A 21,326-nucleotide genomic window follows, 5' to 3' on the forward strand; every position below is an offset into this window, starting at 1 on the left:
GCGGGGGTCCTGACCACTGAAGAACAGGGTAAAAGGGGGCTAACAAAGTATCAGAGAAACAGATGGACTACAGTAACTGTAGAACTACAAAGTGCACCTATATAGTAGGTGGAGCTGATAAAATAAACAATGAGTGTAGAAACAAGGAGGTGGTCATAATATTATGCCTGATCTGTGTATAACACTACCGAAAAAGAGTTTTAGTCCATAGGCAGAGCTTATTTTATCCCCCCACTGTTTAGAAAATGTGTTCCAAAGTCTAACAATCAGTGTGTAACATTAATTATAGTCACTACTGAAACATTTTCTTCAATTATAATTATAATTGCAAATGTTTTGAGTTTTAATGAAAAGTTTTGTGACTTTGTGTGTGTACAGCTGTTCAATGCTGTGTTTACTAGTCATGTACCATGTAGAGCACCGGTCACTAATAGGTGGACCACGGTCCGAGTCCGGACCCAGAAGCTGTGCTGTGCAGACCTGGATCTGTTTAATTTAAGAATTGTTTAATTTTGACTAGGTGGTCCTGTTTTAATCGGCTTAGCTTTTCTAGTCTTTATGGTAGCTTTAGCGGCCGGGGAGACTCACAGACCAAATATCACACGTGATGCTACTCAGCCAATCAGATCTGTGCATTATGATGAGCACCGAGACTCGAGTGAGCGGCGCACACACAGGGGAGGGATGAGGCGAGATACAGCAGTCGGAGACAAAAGTGATCCAGATTATTTCACATGACGTGCTCTAAAAAGAGAAAACTGACAGTAAATGTTGTTTAAATATCACTGAATTTGACTTTATTAGATTTGTCATTCAGTTGTTGACTGTATAAGATGTTAATATAACTGCTAGGCTACTTCGGTAAATAGTATAGGACACTGAGTCATGAAGCTAGTTAGACATTATAATGTTCCAGACCTTTGCTTGAGGATATTTTCTCTAACTGGACCTTATTGAATTTTAATTATCTAGAGTTTACAAGATTCAATCAAAATAAGCTAATAATGCCACTATTATGTGACATTATTAACTTATTATTAGCTTATCACTATTATGTGTCTGTCTTCCTTTCATGAAACATGAACACCCAAACTTGATTTCAGTGTTCAAATACTGCCACCTGGAATGGTTAAATAACTACTCGCGTACTTGTGTGCATCAACAGTTAAAACTGATTTAAATATGGAACAAATGTCTAAATACTTTCTGGAGCCACTGTATATTTACTAGATTTAAGATTCATTCACTTGTCAGTTCACTTGACATCACTAATTACTATTATCTTTGTTGTTTTTGTCTTTTTCTGACCTTTATTCTGGGGCCAGTGGACAGCCCTGCTGCTTGGCATTGCTAGAAGAGCAGCTTGTATTTGTAATGGTGCCACTTTGGCTGGCATAACCAGCGGCCCTGATCAGAGATTCAGCGGCAGAGAGACGCCTGAGAATCTTCAGCCCTCTGAGGTGAAGTGAATGCTGAAGCACTGAAGGGATTTGAGCTCTGAACATCTGCTCGGGTTGTTGCTGTGGAGCCTTAAAGCCACAGTAATCAGGCCAGTGGCTAGTCCTGCAACAGAGAGGGACTTAAAAAAAAACCCTCAGTACTGTACTGTGTGTGTTCCATGTTTGTCTGATTGGATCTTTAACTCTCTGCCTGCAAGTGCTTGGATTTGGCTGTTGCTTGTGGATCAATAGCCCTAACTAGTATCTCTATTTCTAAGCAGTTACTCAGAAGCTTTCGTCATGACAAAAATCTGTGCCTAACAGCTGATAGCAACATCATTTGAGCTGGCCAACATTTTCTTGTTGGATTTTCGCAGTGTAAAAAATCATTTGCCAACACTGTATTTTCACTCTGCACTGTTCACTGTCTTAAAGTTTAACTCCAGCCTTTCAGTCCTTCAAAATGTTCAGCCTCCACCTGATCCATCTGTAGCATGTGGAGGCCAGAGATATCCATACAGTATCTCACAAAATGAGTACACCCCTCACATTTCTGCAAATATAAGGACAACACTATAGAAATGAAACTTGGATATAAGTTAAAGTAGTTAGTGTACAGCTTGTATAGCAGTACAGATTTACTGTCCTCTGAAAAGAACTCAACACAGACATTAATGTCTAAATAGCTGGCAATACAAGTGAGTCCACCTCACAGTGAACATGTCCAAATTGTGCTCAGAGTGTCAATATTTTGTGTGACCACCATTATTATCTAGCACTGCCTTAACGCTCTTGGACATGGAATTCACCAGAGCTGCACAGGTTGCTACTGGAATCCTCTTCCACTCCTCCATGATGACATCACGGAGCTGGTGGATGTTAGACACCTTGCGCTCCTCCTCCTTCACCTTCAGGATGCCCCACAGGTGCTCAGTTGGGTTTAGGTCTGGAGACAAACTTGGCCAATCCATCACCTTTACCTTCAGCAAGGCAGCTGTCATCTTGGAGGTGTGTTTGGGGTCATTATTGTGTTGGAAAACTGCCATGTGGCACAGTTTCTGAAGTGAGGGGATCAGGAGCACAAGGTATCTTAACATCCACCAGCTCCATGATGTACACTCACTTGTGATGCCAGCTATTTAAACATTAATGGCTGTGTTGAGTTCTTTTCAGAGGACAGTAAATCTATACTTCTATACAAACTGTACGCTGACTACTTTAAGTTATATCCAAGTTTCATTTATATAGTGTTGTCCCATGAAAAGATATAAAATATTTGCAGAAATGTGAGTGGTACTCATTATTATGAGATACTGTACCTAGATGCCACGTTGGGTCCAGCCAGGCACTTCAATGGCACTGCCATTTTGGGGCAGTCAACAAGAAAACATACTTATAACAGAATCCAGTGGGAAGTTGTTTCAGCAATTGCCTATTAACGTCTATGTACCTGCATTCGGAGTCAAAGAGTTTTCTGTTCTTTTACTACGTACAGTAAACTGTGTCAAACTTATTTATCTGTGCTAATGATTATCATATTCTACCAATGGCAGATAAATATGAGGTTGACAAGCAATGAAGTATTCCTTTAACCCTCTATTACAGGCTTATTATTCAGTAAATACATGGAAAAAACAGCACAAACTGGAGTTCTACTTAAGTTTTTTCAGGAGTGTGTTCTAAAAATCATCTTTGACTCAAGTGATTACGAAGTGTTCCGGAGTGGAGTACATGATCGTTTTGTGTCGGGTTAGGAGAGTTGTCAGGTCTAACTCTGAGCCATGTTTACATTTGCACCTTCTCACTAAAGAGATTGAAATGTCTTGCACCTTTTTTAAAGAAAGTAAGAAAAAAAAACAACTGAGACAAGTATTCACATTTGTGCGGCCTCAGGCCCGGGAGGTGCCAATGTAACAGATGCGAACGCGGTGCCGGGAGGACTGATCATTATATTGTTTGTGTCCAGGAGCGCTAATGGCCAGCGGAGCTTCAGTTGTCAGTGGCGGAGCGGCAGAGGAAGACACAGTAACCTAGACAACACAAAGCGAAATGAGTAAACAGGCGGACGGAAAAACACAGACAGGTAGTCTGAACAGAGGAAGCTTTAGACATTCTGACAGACGCTCACGCAGCCAGCGCTGGAACAACACGTCGCCCCACCCAACTCTGAAGTTTGCAGGTTGCTAGGCAACCCGAGCATATCTTACATATCGGAAAGGGAGGGGAGGTGATGCGGCGATTGGTCTCGTCCACAAGGATATGCTGCCATTCCATCTCTCTCTTTTTCTCTCTCTCTCTCTGTCTCTCTTTTTCGCTCTCTCTCTCTCTCTCTGCAGTCTGTCCATCAGAAATCTCATTATTGTTGCTTGTGTGTATATCCCAGCGTCTCATTAGCAGGCTTCCAGAGAGGCAGAGGACACAGTGTCTGAACTTCTATACCAATTTGTCTGCCTCCATCTCGCTGTGTCTGCGAACCGCGTTTCCCACAGTGCATCAGGGTCATCCTTCAGCCAACTGAATAAGTAAAGAGGGCTTAGGTTTAAGGGTGAGAAGTCAAACGGGAGGATCATGGGAAATGAACTTGGGCCTTTTTTTTATAATCCTTGGGCCAGGAGCAACTTTTATATTTGTGATATGTGGGCTTGTCCATGTCTGATATAATGTATCAGTGTGATATATGTACATGTGTGATATAATGCTGAAATGTGTCTGTTAATTTCAGACTATTCTCAGTCCAGCGGTGACATTGAGGTGTTTAAAAACTCCAGCAGCACTCCTGTGACTGATCCACTCACACCAGCACAACACACAGTGCTGACAATAACTCACTACCCCATAATACCTGTTCTGTGGTGGTCCTGTGAGGGTCCTGACCATTGTAGTACAGAGTAAAAGGGGACTAACAAAGTATGGAGTATATAGCTGCTGCAGTTGCAGTATGACAACAACTGTTTGCTGATGTGAGAAAGTCTTGTTTTAATATTACAGGCTACACATCAGCATGAATATAGCAATACAAATTTGTTTGGGTGAGAAGTGCTTTAGTTTCAAGCACCTGTTACTTAAATATAGCATCATGTCCATGTATACACTGGATTTGCTACTGTTGACTGCTAGTCCAAAATGATAGTGAGAAAATATTGGCAAGATAAAACCTGCCTAGTGATTCAGTTGTAAGTTAGCCAACTAAATTACTGGTTAAGTCAGTTTAAACCAGATTATGTAGGCAAACTAAACTGTTGGGTGGAAATGATGTTCATCTGTATATAGATGTATAATATTCCTCCACAACGTTAAATCTTGTAGGTCTCTCACTGCTCAGTTACTGGAGAGTAATTGCTACTGTAGTTTATACATCATAACACAAGCTGCCATTATAAATGAGTAGCTGTCGCCACATGTTGTGACCAGTGTGATTAAGACTTCTTAGCATGAAGGTCTGCTGACATCAGTAGACATGAGCTCATGTTGAACCTTAGTGTATTGAAGTGACCTAATGCTGGTGATGTGGCATAGCTTATTTCTTGTAAATGGCACTTTATCCAAGGGAGTATCTGCTTTATCTGCAAGCCTAACATAGATAGCTATGTCATACTACCAGTATGTCACTGTGATTTGCACTGAGCTAAGCGTGTAGTTTAAAAACAGAAAATGCAATGACAACCAAATGTCAGAAATGATCAGTGTTATGTCACATTGACATCAAAGTAAACAAAGTTTGCGAATGTGGCTAATATGACTAATGGCACTTATTGGAATAAGTGTTTTATATAAGTTTCTGCAAGCCTATTCAGTTCACACACACAGGATAAGTTGCTTATCCTCCTGGGTCGTGGGATGTGCTGGAGCCTATCCCAGCTATCAATGGGCGGAGGGCAGGAAACACCATGGACACACAGACACACACACACACACACACACACACACACACAACCACACACACAGACTCACATTCAGGGGCAATTTAGCTTCTCCAATTCATCTGACTGCATGTGTTTGGACTGTGGGCGAAAATTAGGAGAACATGTAAACACCATACAGAAAGGACCTGGTCGCCCAGCCGGGGAATCAAACCCAGGCTCTTCTTGCTGTGAGGTGACAATAGATTTCATCTGAATCCAATTAAATCAAATCAAATCTATTGTCATTATACATATTGCTGTTGTCAGAAAAGCCTCTCCAAAAGGGCAACTTTACAGGAGAAGGAAAAAACACACATTACTTTTAATGTAAGTCAATGGAACCGGATGTTTTTCCAAGTAATTTTAGGCCATTTCTTTTGGTCCATTTATCATGAAATTGACACAAAATGTAAAGGCCAACAGGCATTTTCAGATGTTGTCAAAAACAAAAATAAAATGTTAAAAACTTGACACATGAGGCTTTGTTTCGACAACAGCAATATACGAGGGTATAGTATAATGGTACATTTTTTGGGGTACTTTTCTGGTGCATACAAATTAATACAAGGACATGAGCGCATATGTACTAGTGGGATAACACAGTACAAAAACCAATCAATAAACAATAAATACAGAAGACGTGGAGAGAGACATAGAAGTGTACTGTTGAACATATAAGCGGCATTCTCAGAGGTAGGTCCAGAGTGTAGATTATACATACGTGATTAAAATTATACATAAACAGCCAGTAAACAATGTTTGTTCAAGTGTATAAGAAGAATAGAAGTCAGTCAGCAGTAACGGAGAGAGTTCAGAATTATGCTTTTTTATTGAAACACCAGCAGAAAGGCACGAGTGCCAGGGAGATCATCACCAGCCGTACATCTCTGTTTCACAGCAGATACTCAATCTAACTGCCTGCCACACAATAACAAAGGTAACATAGATGTAGCCTAAAGTAGCAAACAACAGAAACAACATTTAAGTGTGTTGGACAGTTTGAACCAGGCTTGTGACTGGACGGTTGCTGGTTTGATCCCCTGAACTGACAGGACATGACTGAAGTGCCCTTGAGCAAGATACCCAATCCCCCAACTGCTCCCTGGGCACTGTGATAGGGCTACTCACCACTATGGCCATGTGTGTGCATTCCCTAGTGTGTATATAGGTGTTTCACTGCACAGATGGCTTGAATGAGGTTGAATTTTGCTGCTGTGGGATTAATAAAAGGGCCCTTTTTAATGGGGAACCTCAATACAGGGATGCTACAAAATAATTGGAGTAGTGTTTGTATTTGTGATCTAGCGGGTACTATGGGTATGACCAGTTTAACAGCTAGAGGGTAGAAACACTCAAAAGTTCTGAAATCTCTTCCTAGGTGGCAGCAAGTGGGACATGAAGTGGATGGGGTGTGGTATATGAGGTGATATAGCTGCGTGACTGGAAGGTCGCCGGTTCGATCCCCAGAGCTGACAGCATGACTGAGGTGTCCTTGAGCAAGGCACCTAATCCCCAACTGCTCCCCGGGCGCTGCGGATTGGGCTGCCCACCGCTCCGGGCAAGTGTGCTCACTGCCCCTAGTGTGTGTGCGCTCACTAGCGTGTATGTGGTGTTTCACTTCACGGATGGGTTAAATGCGGAGGTGAAATTTCCCCATTGTGGGACTAATAAGGGTCTCTTAATATTGCTAGCTTTTCTCTAATGTCTAGGGGTAGGAGGACAACTGAGTGATGGACTGGGTCTGTGGTCTTTGTCAGTTTTCATGATAGGTTTATGTAGGTGTCATGTAGCCTTATGAGCACTGTAGTGTAACCCGCATTTGCATGTGCTAAAACATTACTGAACATTTTTCCTATGTGTATGCTATAGTCCTATAATAACTCTACATAACTGTCCTCAGGATTTAAAGCAAGTTTTATTTCTCTGCAGGTGAATGAAATCTACCATGACCGTTCCCTTGGAGCACGGATCAACGTGGTTCTGGTTCGGATTGTCTTGGTTGACCCCAAAAAGGTAAATCATCTGTGTGTGTGTGTGTGTGTGTGTGTGTGTGTGTGTGTGTGAGTATGTTCTTTTCCTGCTCGTATTCTCTGCAGCTGCTAATGGTACATCTGAGACTGCTGCTCAGGCTTTCCCCTGCAGAGTGATGGAGAGACATAGCGCTGAGATGAAGGCTGCTTGCTGCAGGCTACTTGCCTGTTTGCCTACTTGCACAGTAGAAAGAATACCAACATTATGCCAGTCTAACGAATCCCAGCTTTACTTTTCGTCAGATGCACTTCAGATGATGCATGGTTTGCGTATGTGCTCTGAATCAACCATTGGTGGGGTTGATTTCATGATAGTTTGACGTGTTGCATTGGTTAACAATTATACACAGGTGCATTCTCCATTTCTCTATTTCTTTGTCTTTTCGCTCTCTCTCACACACACACATGCACACATACCCTGCCTGCTCGTACGTCTACTCCCACCCCCTTCAGCTGGGCGCTCACCAAGGCCTAGGGCTTGTTATTCCGGCGGACTGAGCAAACAGGAACTAAAAGCATGGCATTCTCATGGGAGTGTTTTCAAAGTCGCACACCTTCACAGTTCAGCACCAAAGCACACAGAATGCTGATGTTACGCAATTGGCTTCCGAACGCCCCCCCCCCGCAACCCCCTCCCCTCCTCCCCTTTCCCGCTGGGATGCAGCAAAGTATTCTGGGAAGTAGATGCAAGATAAACAATCAATGATGGCCCTCCCTCATTCACAAACAGAGAGCTGTAAAATCTCCCTCCCTTCCTGCTCGAAGTAAGAGGAGATGAGGCAAGATGCTGCCGTGGGATCGAGTGACACACTGGCCGACCCCATCTCTGCCACGATGGACCTCAAAGACATGTCTGACCTTTGGCATGCCCTTAGCGGCACTCCCTGACGCCCACAACAGAGCACTTAGCTGAACAAATGCTCGGCTGCGTTAGCAACAGTTAAGGCTGACTGAGTTTCATGTTCACAGTTTGAAGAAGGACAGTTTTCCCCTCAAATGTAGCTGATTAGCCAAAACATGTTTAGTGTTTGAAGTTTGCTTCTTTAATTTTGCACTTGACCTAATATAGCTGGAAATTTATATAGTACCAGTTAGTGCCATTAAACTGCGTACCCAAACAATGTCATGCTTGCCTCAAACGGTGTCAAGTTCTTTGGCAAACATCACAATGAAACAGTATTCGACTTACCGCAGATGATCAGCCAAGACAGCTTTGGTGTCTGAAGTTAACTTCTATAGTTTAGTGCTGGTAAAAACACTAGAAGTCAATAATCACCCAAATCTTTTGTGCAAATCTGATTCTTCCGCAGAGACTCGCCTTTCATATGCATGCATGCGACACAGCCACATAGACTGCATTTACAATTTCCAATGTTAAAGTAAACATATATCTTCAGTGTGAATTCAACTTTAATAGTTACTTATTTACAGAAACAACAGAAATCATGCCACATTGTGACATTTTGTTCATTTTAATAGCTCAGGGATAAACCAGGGGTCTGTTTATAATATCTGTTTATAACTAGAAAGCACAGCAGCTCACAGGAAAACTTAAGTCAACTTTATAAATATACTTTTTGCTTTCGTTTCCTAAGTGATGACACTGAAAACCTGAGAATCAAGGACTGAAAAAAGATTAAATTGTCCATTTCGAGTCACAGAAATGAAAATTTGTTAAACATAGCGTGAAAAATAGACGTACATGCAATGATGTTAAAGAAAGGGGAAAAAAGGAATAAAAATGTGCAAGGCAGATTTGGACCCATTCCCGTTTCTTATGTTTACCCCTACTCCTTGTTTTTGAGTGTCACCTTGCCCCGTGCCAGTCTCCAGTGGCAGAAGAGGAGGGTAAAGTTTAGTTTAGTTTAGTTACATTTAGTGCATCATATGCTTTCAAAGAGGGGGAATGTGATAATTATTTATTAAAGCTGAAGTCGGCTATTTGTCAACGTCTCAAATTTTCCTGTGAAAATTGCTACAGGCATCAGTACTGCTGGACTATTTAATGTGAAATGGGGAATTTAGCTGACTAGCTACTGAGACATCAGCATGTTACTAGCAATTTATGTATGCCTGTTATGAAGAAAAGGACCATAATAGTAATATTATTATTATTATTATTTTGTCATTTTAATTTTTTTTAAAACATATTGCCGGGTTTTCTTTTTTAGCGTAACACTCTGTTTGGAGTGTGCCTCTGAAAAACCTCCGTTTGGAGGGCCATGTAGCCCCAACACTTCTCCACAAAAATCAGGACACCCTACCCCCAGGCGTGAACACACAAAACGCTAAGGATAAGAACAAGGGCTGAAATGGGATTGGGCCTTTAATTGCACCAAAAATCCTTCACTGGCTTTTCCACAAGACTAACTGTTTGGTCTCAAGATGTGTTTTTCATTTGAAAAAGCCAAACCTTACTCCACTCACCAGGCTTTTGGATTAGCATAGTCACAATCAACAGTAATAATAATTAAGCTTATTATCTGCTTCTTTAGAATAAGTTTATCAGTTTGAATTTAACCACTAAGCTCCAAAAATATGTTCTGATCCACGAGCCAAAATGAACTAAATCTCCTCAGTATTGTTTAATTTTACTGCAGCTTGTGCTGCAGAAACAATGCAAGAGCAAATGAAAGTCTGTGAAAAGTCAAACGTTAAAACAGGAAGATTATGCTGACAGTACAGCACCGACACACTGCTAGAAGAAAGCTCTGTTGATGAATTCCCTGGTTTCATTACAGAATGCGTTCCCACCAGCAGCGAACTGAACTGGGTTTGCTTGGAAGCAGGCAGAGACCCGTGGGTTTTTGCCAGACCAGGTTCAGCTGTCTGTTACAGACCTGAGTACAGATGGAGTGTTCACAGATGTCAAAACTAAGCAAACTAATAAAAAAATCTGATGGATTCACACCAAACAAGGCAAATGCACCCTGAGAGACTTCACCAACTCTGCCTTGGCAACTGTCTGCGTCACACCTGCGGCGGCATTGTCTGAAACTGACATTGCTTGTTTAGGCTTCTTCTGCAATGTATTGATTTTTGCGTACAGTGCATCCGGAAAGTATTCACAGCGCTTCACTTTTTCCACATTTTGTTTTGTTACAGCCTTATTCCAAATTTAATTATATTAATCTTTTTCCTCAAAATTCTACACAAAATACCCCATTGTGACCATGTGAAAAAAGTTTTCTCGAGAGTTTTGAAAATGTATTAAAATTAAAAAACAAAGAAATCATATTTACATAAGTATTCACAGCCTTTGCCATGAAGCTCAAAATTGAGCTCAGGTGCATCCTGTTTCCACTGATCATCCTTGAGATGTTTCTACAGCTTAAATGGAGTCCACCTGTGGTTGATTGGACATGATTTGGAAAGGCACACACCTGTCTATATAAGGTCCCACAGTTGACTGCATGTCAGAGCGCAAACACCAAGCATGAAGTCAAAGGAATTGTCTGTAGACCTCCGAGACAAAATTGTCTCGAGGCACAAATCTGGGGAAGGATACAGAAAAATTACTGCTGCGTTGAAGGTCCCAATGAGCACAGTGGCCTCCATCATTCGTAAATGGAAGAAGTTCGGAACCACCAGGACTCTTCCTAGAGCTGGCCGGCCGTCTAAATTGAGCGATCGGGGGAGAAGGGCCTTGGTCAGGGAGGTGACCAAGAACCCAATGATCACTCTGTCAGAGCTCCAGCGTTCCTCCGTGGAGAGAGGAGAACCTTGCAGAAGGACAACCATCTCTGCAGCAATCCACCAATCAGGCCTGTATGGCAGAGTGGCCAGGCGAAAGCCACTCCTTAGTAAAAGGCACAAGGCAGCCCGTCTGGAATTTGCAAAAAGGCACCTGAAGGACTCTCAGACCATGAGAAACAAAATTCTCTGGTCTGATGAGACAAAGATTGAACTCTTTGGTGTGAATGCCAGGCGTCATGTTTGGAGGAAACCAGGCACTGCTCATCACGAGGCCAATACCATCCCTACAGTCAAGCATGGTGGTGGCAGCATCATGCTATGGGGATGTTTCTCAGCAGCAGGAACTGGCAGACTAGTCAGGATAGAGGGAAAGATGAATGCCGCAATGTACAGAGACATCCTGGATAAAAACCTGCTCCAGAGCGCTCTTGACCTCAGACTGGGGCGACGGTTCATTTTTCAGCAGGACAACGATCCGAAGCACACAGCCAAGATCTCAAAGCAGTGGCTTCAGGACCACTCTGTGAATGTCCTGGAGTGGCCCAGCCAGAGCCCAGACTTGAATCCGATTGAACATCTCTGGAGAGATCTGAAAATGGCTGTGCACAGACGTCTCCCATCCAACCTGATGGAGCTTCAGAGGTACTGCAAAGAAGAATGGGCAAAACTGCCTAAAGATAGGTGTGCCAAGCTTGTGGCATCATATTCAAAAAGACTTGAGGCTGTAGTTGCTGCCAAAGGTGGTTCTACAAAGTATTAAGCAAAGGCTGTGAATACTTATGTAAATATGATTTCTTTGTTTTTTAATTTTAATAAATTTTCAAAACTCTCGAGAAAACGTTTTTCACATGGTCACAATGGGGTATTTTGTGTAGAATTTAGAGGAAAAAGATTAATTTAATTCAATTTGGAATAAGGCTGTAACAAAACAAAATGTGGAAAAAGTGAAGCGCTGTGAATACTTTCCGGATGCACTGTATATTCATTACAATTTAATAACGCTTGATCTTTTTGAGTCTCAATTATTTAGTTAACCTTTTTTCCACTTTTGTGATCTAATGTGACGTTACCAGCCCACTACGAACTATTACCTCACACTGAGTACAGACCCACGGACCACTACAGGGTGCTTCGTGGCCCACTGGTTGAGAAACCCTGCCCTAAACCACATCGACAAGTCTGCAAGACCTTAATGAGGACATGGATGCTGTTTGAGTGGGTCCAGGGAGGTTTTCGGGAAGTGATTTGGGTGTCAATTGACTTCTGGTGTTCTTTAGTGACATTAGCCTCATGGCTCCATCCTTAAAGTAAATGAGCAAAATTTACACACCAAACATGACATGGCTGACCAACTACATCTCATAAGTGGAAAATTGTGTACATTAGATTCTTCTCCACACTATTCCTTTAAAGGCTTGCTGATGTGGTGTCCAACCTCATATAGTATAAACATAGAAAACATATTCAGTTCAGTTTTCAAGATTATTTTACTGCCAAGCAGCATGTGTTTGTCCATGTTGTAGACTTGCAGATTAAAGGGCATAAAAGAGCAGTTTCAAGGTTTCCTCAACCTATTTCTTCGGGCCTGTAGATGAGTGCAGGTCGCTCATTCAGCTCCTTTCCTTTTTACTCTAGTTGAATTTTTAAATCAGGAAATGTATCTCAGTAGTAACAAATGACCATTTCCTCTCAGTTACATATTCTGACATCTTCATTTTTCATGTAATCCATCATTCTCTGGGCTTAATTTTGCAGTCGACTAGCTGCACCTTAAATGGCCGTTCCTGTTGAATGGCTGTGTGTGCTGCTGGTGTTTAGGAGAATATGGTGTGTTTTGTGGAAAATATCCGGCACTTTTCGCTTGACCTTTAACTGCTACATTGACAGCACCTTTCAAACAGCACAGCTTGCCGCAGTGGTCTGGAATGGCACGTCTAAGCAACAGTGTTTTGATTTTTCTAAATAATGACGCATTGATACTCCACGTACGCTTCACCAATATTCCATCCACTGACATTAAAGCCATACTGGATAAATATTCCAGCAAACCTTCATTGATACTTCCTGCCTTTTTGTTTGATATGAGGGCTATAATATTCTGACATGCCACCAATACTCCAGTGATGCTGCACCAATATTCCATCAATGTTCCCGTTATACTCAACCTGTGTTCCACAAGTATTCTAATGGTACTTTACCACTTCATCAGCATTCCAGTGAAAACATGTGTTTTCCCCCAATACACCAATGATACTCCACATGTTATTTCACCAATATTCCGATGATACTTCATGTGTATCCCACCAAAGTTTCAACATGTATTCCACCAATATTCCAACATGCATTTCACCAATATTCCTATAATGCTCCATGTGTATTCCAACAATATTCTGTGTATTCCACCAATATTCCAATGATACTCCATGTGTATTCTACCAATATTCCTATGATACTCTCACAGTATTGCACCAGTATTCCAATGATACTCTCACTGTTTTCCACAAATATTCCAGTTGTACTCCGCTTGTATTTCTCTAAATTTCCAGTGATACTTGACCAGGATTCCAGTGATACTCCTCTTGTATTCCATCAATATTCCAGTGATACTCCATCACTATTCCACCCATATTCCTGCATTTGCACCAGTCTTATTATAGTCTCACTATATTAAATTGTCAGCATTGTAACAACAATAAAATACAGAACTTAAATTACTATTTTAAGAATAGAAGCGATTTTAGGGCTAGGTCTGGGCAACATTAAAAACCTTTAGGACTATATTTTGCTGTTGAAATATCAGAATTATTTATTATAATGAATGTGCTACTTAGAAGTTCCAGACCACATTATATTTTATAGAGGAAAAAAAAGAAAAAAAATGAAAAACTTTCTGCTATGGATGCTTGTGGGAAGCCCTGAAGTAGTATATTTTCATAATTTTACAACTCATCTGAACCACTGGGACACTTAACATGGAAAATGCTTAGAATTTTTCTAAGACAGTGCATTGCACTCTGGGAAAACCCCCCAACAGAGGCAGTGGAAAATGTACCGTAGTGTGTTTTTTAATGCTCCATTATAATTCCTTGTTTTTGCTATAATGGTGAAAAAAAAATGCTTATACATATTAATGTTATATATTATGCTTTTTAAAGCATAATATATAACAATTTTCAAATTTTCTTTTATTATGTGTCAGTTCTCTTAAAGCTCTTGAAGCATCATCATCACTTGTCAGTCACTGCTGATGCACTATATTTCCAAAAATATTCAGTCACCCATCCAAATCATTGAATTCAGGTGTTCCAATCACTTCCATGGCCTCAGGTGTATAAAACACCTCCTAGGCATGCAAACTGCTTCTACAAACATTTGTGAAAACATTTGTGAAGCTCTCAGGAACTCCAGTGCGGTACTGTGATAGGACGCCACCTGTGGAACAAGTCCAGTCATGAAATTTCCTCACTACTAAATATTCCACAGTCAACTATCAGTGGTATTATAACAAAGTGGAAGCAATTGGGAATGACAGCAACTCAGCCACGAAGTGGTAGGCCGTATAAAATAGTGTGCAGAGGTCACCAACTTTCTCCAGAGTCAAACGCTACAGACCTCCAAACTTCATGTGGCCTTCAGATCAGCTCAAGAACAGCGTAGAGCGCTTCATGGAATGGGTTTCCATGGCTGAGCAGCTGCATCCAAGCCTTACATCACTAAGCGCAATCCAAAATGTGGAATGCAGTGGTGTAAAGCACCACTTGTTTTGGACAATTTCATGCTCCCAACTTTGTGGGAACAGTTTGGGCATGGCCCCTTCCTGTTCCAACATGACTGTGCAGTTCACAAAGCAAGGTTCATAAAGACATGGATGAGTGAGTTTGGTGTGGAAGAACTTGGCTTGCCTGCACAGAGTCCTGACCTCAACCCGATAGAACACCTTTAGGATGAATAAGAGCGGAGGCTGCGAGCCAGGCCTTCTCATCCAACATCAGTCTCTGACCTCATAAATGCGCCTCTGGAAGATTGGTCAAAAATTCCCATAAACACACTCCTAACCCTTGTGGAAAGCCTTCCCAGAAGAGTTGAAGCTGTTATAGCTGCAAAGGGTGGGCCTGCGGACTAAGAATGGAACTCAAGTTGATATGTGTATGAAGGCAGACGACTGAAAACTTTTGGAAATATCTGATTACATGATCCAGAATCTTACCTTTATAATTGCCATGATCTCATTATCATATTTCCTATACACAGGCAATGCATTAGATCTTGTATTTAGTCTGAGGACTATCTGATGCCCTGAAGTCCGTCTAGAAAAGTCTGTTCACTCAGTGGTCATTGTTGCAATGCCACCCTTATTTTCACTCATACAAGATCAGGCTCCTGTTTCTTTGAATAAGAATAGACCAAAATACTCAAAATGTCAAATTACTGTTCTGTACGTTGTCCTGCGATGGACTGGCGACCTGTTCAGGGTGTATCCTGCCTTCTGCCCGAAGACTGCTGGGATAGGCTCCAGCACCCCCCCGCGACCCTGACGGAGAAGCGGCCTTAGAAAATGGATGGATGGATGTTCTGTACGTTCACTAATAAAACCTAACAAAAAATGAATAATATGTAGAGTTCTGTGCACAGAAACGGTTGTTCTAGCAGCTGTACTTGTGCAGATCTCAACAACAAGGGGGATTTTCCCCAATAGTGCTGTAACCAGCAAGCTGATTGGTTCCTTTTCCTGAGGAGCAACACTTTCTTCACAAACAGAGACCATATTAAGCATTACAACCTTTCCTATTCATAATTTAACCAGTGACCAGTATCTTCCTTTATAATGTTGCTGAGTGTACTGAAGAAGTCACTTGCAGGTCTCAGTTGGAAGTGGTCCTGGTATTTTTGCACCATTTCCAAACGACCCTAGTTTTTGAAGACATCAAATTTTCTTACAGTAGCACTATAGTCTACTTTCTTACATTGGGCTGCCCATAAAAGTAAACAGAGATGACTGAATTGACATGATAGTGATCTCAGCGTGAGCTTGTCTTGCTGTAAACTCTCACTGCCTGAGACAGATTACCCTCATGTGGCCATCCTGCAGTGCCAGACATTTGATGGGATACTTCTGTAGGCCTCGGCAGTGATTGTTTTGGAGTTGTGGTGATTGTTCGGAAGTGGATGGGTCAGCAGAGAGCTGGGGCAGATGGCGTCTCCTGGACTGATTTGGAGCAAGCATCCCTCTGGCCATGTCTGGATTAAACAGAATAACACAAACTGTCCCACATTTACCTACCAGCCAAATCTCGTTCTTTCGATTTGTCTAGCTCTCTGTTTTCTCTCTCTCCCTCTCTGTCTCTCTTTCTCTCTCTCTGGCATTCTTTCTGTATATCTTTCTCTCTCTGTTCTCTCATCTTCTCCTTTTCCCCCTCTCCCCTTTCTCTGTTCCTTTCAGTCGTTTTCTTTCTTTTTCACTGCCTCAGTCCAATTTTTCTTATTCTAATGGCACACCCAGTCACATATATCTTTCTCCCCTTTCTCTCCCTCTCTCTCTCCCTCTCTCTCTCTCTCTCTCTCTCTCTCTCTCTCTCGCTCTCTCTCCTGTCCACACCCACTCTCGTCCCTCGCTGCCTCAGCCCCAATCAACATGCAGCCTAGCCTGCCTTGCCAGCAGGTTGTCCATCATCCCCAATTACTGTGGCAACCATCGCCGCTGGCAGCGGCACACACTGATCAACTGAGTGACCCCACACACCTCCAACAAGTTTTCGGCATCGCGGCTTCTCCTGCACATCTAGAGAGAGGAGGAGAGCGAGAGAGAAAAAGAGAGAAAGAAAGAGTGAGATAGATAGAGATTTGACACACCCTACAACGAGTCAGTGAGCAGAAGAGAGCGCACATATTTGACAGACCGTAGATTAGCAGAGATACAGAGACAGTAAGAGGTAGTTAAAGACCTAATTTTATTTTCTTATAAATCATTCTTAATAATATACAGCTTTCTCAGTCATTATTCTACAGATCTGTGTATCATTAAAATTTGAGTCTTTAAAAATGTAGATATACATTATAATCATTTTATAAATGTACCTGCAACAAATTGATTGCATATCATTTAAAACAGTTTACTTTTAAAAGGTGATTACATAAGTTGCACTTGAATTGTTGTGATTGATGCAACTTTGTGGTTGTGTAAAATGTTGTTCTATTATGTAATACACCCATAAAACTGCTATTACATTTATATGTAATGTTTTACTTGATCAATGCCATTGTTTTTTGTAAACATATGTTTATTCTGAAATGAATACCTACAGCATGTTCCAAAAACCCTTGAGGTCTTTAAGACTAGTAACATTGTGAAATGTTCAAAAAATAAACTAAACAGGCAATGTAATTATGCATACATAAAAAAGGACCAACCAGGAAAGGCCTGGTTGAAAAGCAAGGATGACTTGAGGCTTGGAACTTTGCCAGACTTGCATCAGCAAAAAATTAGCAGTTTTAAAACATGTAAGCAATTGCAATAAATTGCGGTGCTTTAGAAAAATGTGGTGTGATGAGTAGATCCTTAATATTATTTTTGACTGTCATGATCTTCAGGCCAAAGAAGAGTGTTACCAGCATAAAGTTCAAAAGCCAGTCTGTGTGTGTGTGTGTGGGTAACTTGCGCATCTGTGAAGGTGCCATAAATGCTGAATGCCTTTTTCAGGTAATGTCCATGCTTACTTCAACATGATAATGCTAAGCCATGCTCTGCATGGCTGCGTAATCAGTGTGTTAATGCTAGATTAGCCTGTATGCAGTCCAGACCTGTCTTCCATTGAAAACGTGTAAAACACAACAATGTAGCCATTCAGTTGCACAGCTGGACTTTTATAACAGAAGTATAGCAAAAAATGAAGCTTTCAAAACAAACTTTTGTCTTGAGTCTCCAAACCATTATTAAGTGTTGTTAAAAGAGTAGGTGATGTAACAAAGTGGTAAATATGCTCCTGCCCCAACTTTTTTGGAATGGCTTACAGTCATCAAATTTGGATTGAGCATATATTTACAAACAAAAAAAGGTAAAGATAAATGGTAAAACACAAAAAAGTTCTGTTTTGATTGTCTTTCAATTACATTTAGGTCAAACAGAATATAATAATCACTGCTATCTGTTTTTTGTTTTTAGCATTTTACCTACCCTCCCAACATTTTTCCAATTGAGTTTGTATTTTAGAAAACTCTTTATGCTTTTGCCATCATTTTACACCACACAACCTTGCAGATGGAGGTGTTTCCAGTTTAGTTACAACTTAAACATACAACTTTAGATTGAAATTTAGCGTGAGACTGTATTAACCACATTGCTTCTACAAATATTCATGAGATATTTTGCTATGTCCTTTATCAGCTTAATATCTAGAGACTATTAGCCAGTCCGCTGTAGTTTATCAAACTGGGCCAGATTTTTAGCCTGAATTTAACCCTTTGTGCCCCTTCTGACAAATGTCCACAGTATGAAGTGATTTTCCAGGTTGGGATCTCGATTGGAAGCGACTGATGGAGTGGATGATCTGGTAGTGTGAGAGAGGAAATGAATTAATCTTAAACCTTCCGACTGAGCTCTAAAGCAACCAGAGGCTTGCTGATATTTTCAAACACGTTTAACATATAATAAAGGTAATATCTGTGCAGGTATATGTTATATTCATATTCATCAATGTACAAACAATGCGTGCTTATGCTCCCTCAAAGGTACAAGAGTGGGTTTAGGGTCCTGAAGTTTTTCCAGGAGAAAAATATGCATTTGAATCTTTTGATAATCAAATGTTTTAAAACAATAAAATACAAGGACTGAAGGTGAGACAGGCTGTGTGGAGTCAGTACAGCTTAGAAAATATAATTTCAATGGATTATGCTACAATTATGTTCCCTGACTAAAGGTACTGAGTTGAACGCTTGAGGGTACCACCCCAGTGACAAGAGGGGGACTGCCCCAGAGAGTGTAGGATTCTAAATGTTGTCTGGTGTAGGCCCAGCTTTAGACTGTCTACCAAAATAGCTATACAGCACTTTGTAGATTATAGCCTCTCTTACTCTTAATCTCCCAAACTGTTGGTCATTTTAGTGCATTACGATGACAAGTTCCAGGACAGCTTAACTAAACTACACATTTAGTTAAACTGTCTTGGAACTTATCATCATGCTACCCAAATCATGATCCAGTGCTTTGGAGTTGGCACCTCACAGAAGTTAATACCTTGAAATTAAGGCACTGTAAAGAAAGTGTTACCTATTTTTCTATGGCTTCAGTTGATTTAGTTCATTTTATTCCTTTTAATGTAAAGCTCAGCACACATTCAATTCCAAAGATATTTGTACACTTACTTGCTTACTTACTGAACTGAAATGATCTCCAAATATTTAGAGTAGTATAGATTTGTCTATGAAAATGGACAGAAGACTTCAACGTGGCTATTCCTACTGCTGTTTTTAGCTGTGTTTACATGTTTCCACCTCTTCATTATGTTCATACCTTTGTTTACTGACTCCATTTGGGGTAAAGGGAACATTTACTGGACTATTCCTATAAGAGGAGAAGGCAACCAACCAGCTGCTCAGCACTGCAAATGAATATCGCTTCAGGATCAGTGAGAGAAGATTCCCATAATTTATCTTTGACAACTTTTCACTAAGTATATGTTTTTATGGCAGACACAGTGACACACTGCAAGACCTCCTCTTTAGCATCGAAATATTAAATAAGCCAGTAGTCATGTGCTTCTCTAGCAAGCGAGAACCTGTTTGTCTCTGAGTGATGTTTAGCAGGACAGATTGGTCAGCTCTGCGTTCCCTGCTTCTGCTGGCTTCCTCCTCGCAACTCAGCGACACAACAAAGTCTCCCTCTACTGGCTGGTAGAGATCACTGCATTTTTGTTCATGCTCCAAGTTCATGAACTCAGTGGAAAGTAGAAAGGGAGAAAGGGGCAGTTTCAGGACACGCATCTGGAAAGGATCACCTGTTTCTGGTACTCTCATGGACACGTCATAGCAGAAGTGGAAGACATTCCTTCCCGATGTTTTACGTTCATGCATTTTAGACGCTCTTACCACGCTTCAGACGATGTTTACAAAAGTAATGTCTAGAATTTGAGATGAAAATGGAAGAAGAGCCAGATCTCCTTCTGTCCAAAGAGACAGAAGTCTCTAAAGTCAGCTTGAAGAGTGGAGAGTAATGTTTTTTTTTTTTTGGCAGTTATTGCAGTGCCATAAAACAGATCATATTTATTATGTTGGATCTGATTGTAGCATTAAAAAAATGTTGATGAAGTTATAGTGCTTGGTCTCCTTTAAATGTTTCTTGCTGGAGATCTAAGATGACGATGGGTTTTGCATTCGCTGAGCAACGCAGATCCCGATAAAACTATGATGTTATTGGCTGTTTTGAATTGTTGTTTTTTTTTTTGTTTGTTTTGCTTTGTTTTGTTGGTTCAGACTCAAGTAGATCATATTTCAAGTAGATCATAAAACGGCACAGCTGTTTTATTGAGCTTCAGTTGTGTCTCTTAGGCCTCGTTATGTAGAATAATGTAGTGCAGTGTGTGGTTGATGTAACTGTGCGGGACGTGTTGAGTCTCCTTTAGAGTCTTAGTAGCTGGGTGAGTGTACAGACTTTTCCGATGGATTTTAAGTTTTTTTTACACTCAAATACCAGAATATTACTGTCACAGCTTTACTGCTGATGTTCTGGCTGTGCGTCATTCACATCTGCAGCCCTTAAACTGTATTTTACTGGTGCATGTTTTTCCACGAAAGTGTTGTTAATCAGGACGTGTCGTCCTCCGCATGAAAACTAAAGAAGCGCACTTCAGACAGAAAGCACACCATGGCTGATCATGTTCATTTAGGATGAGGAGGGGAAATTAGGTCATTATTTCTCAAGGCAGTATGTATTCTGTGTGGTCTGATTGCAGTCTGTGAGCCTGATTGAGTTGGGGAACCCCTCTCAGAGTCTGGAGAATGTGTGCCGCTGGGCGTTTGAACAGCAGAGGAAGGACACCAATGACAAGGAATACCACGACCATGCCATCTTCCTCACCCGGCAGGAGTTTGGGCCCACAGGGATGCAGGGTACAACACACAAAACAGGCATAGGCCAACTGTACTACCTGTCACTGGACACTGTGGCTCTGAATTCAACTGTAAAACCAACAGAAACACTACCGATACAGATGATATTAACACTATGACAGGAGCCAAGCTCATTCACCATATATGCTGTATGTACA

General features: G+C 41.2%; 1 protein-coding gene across 3 annotated transcripts in view; it reads left to right on the plus strand.

The window, feature by feature from the left end:
- LOC108424192 (A disintegrin and metalloproteinase with thrombospondin motifs 2-like) overlaps nucleotides 1-21,326 on the plus strand; it is a 267,657-nt gene that overhangs the window by 209,604 nt on the left and 36,727 nt on the right. For all 3 annotated transcript variants that reach the window (XM_037540729.1, XM_017692032.2, XM_017692033.2), the window contains exons 5-6: nucleotides 7,271-7,354; nucleotides 21,012-21,168. In XM_037540729.1, coding sequence (XP_037396626.1) covers nucleotides 7,271-7,354; nucleotides 21,012-21,168 — 241 coding nt within the window. The remainder of the gene's footprint in view (nucleotides 1-7,270; nucleotides 7,355-21,011; nucleotides 21,169-21,326) is intronic.

The sequence above is a fragment of the Pygocentrus nattereri genome, chromosome 8, assembly GCF_015220715.1.
Source record: "Pygocentrus nattereri isolate fPygNat1 chromosome 8, fPygNat1.pri, whole genome shotgun sequence".
Classification (NCBI taxonomy): Eukaryota; Metazoa; Chordata; class Actinopteri; order Characiformes; family Serrasalmidae; genus Pygocentrus; species Pygocentrus nattereri.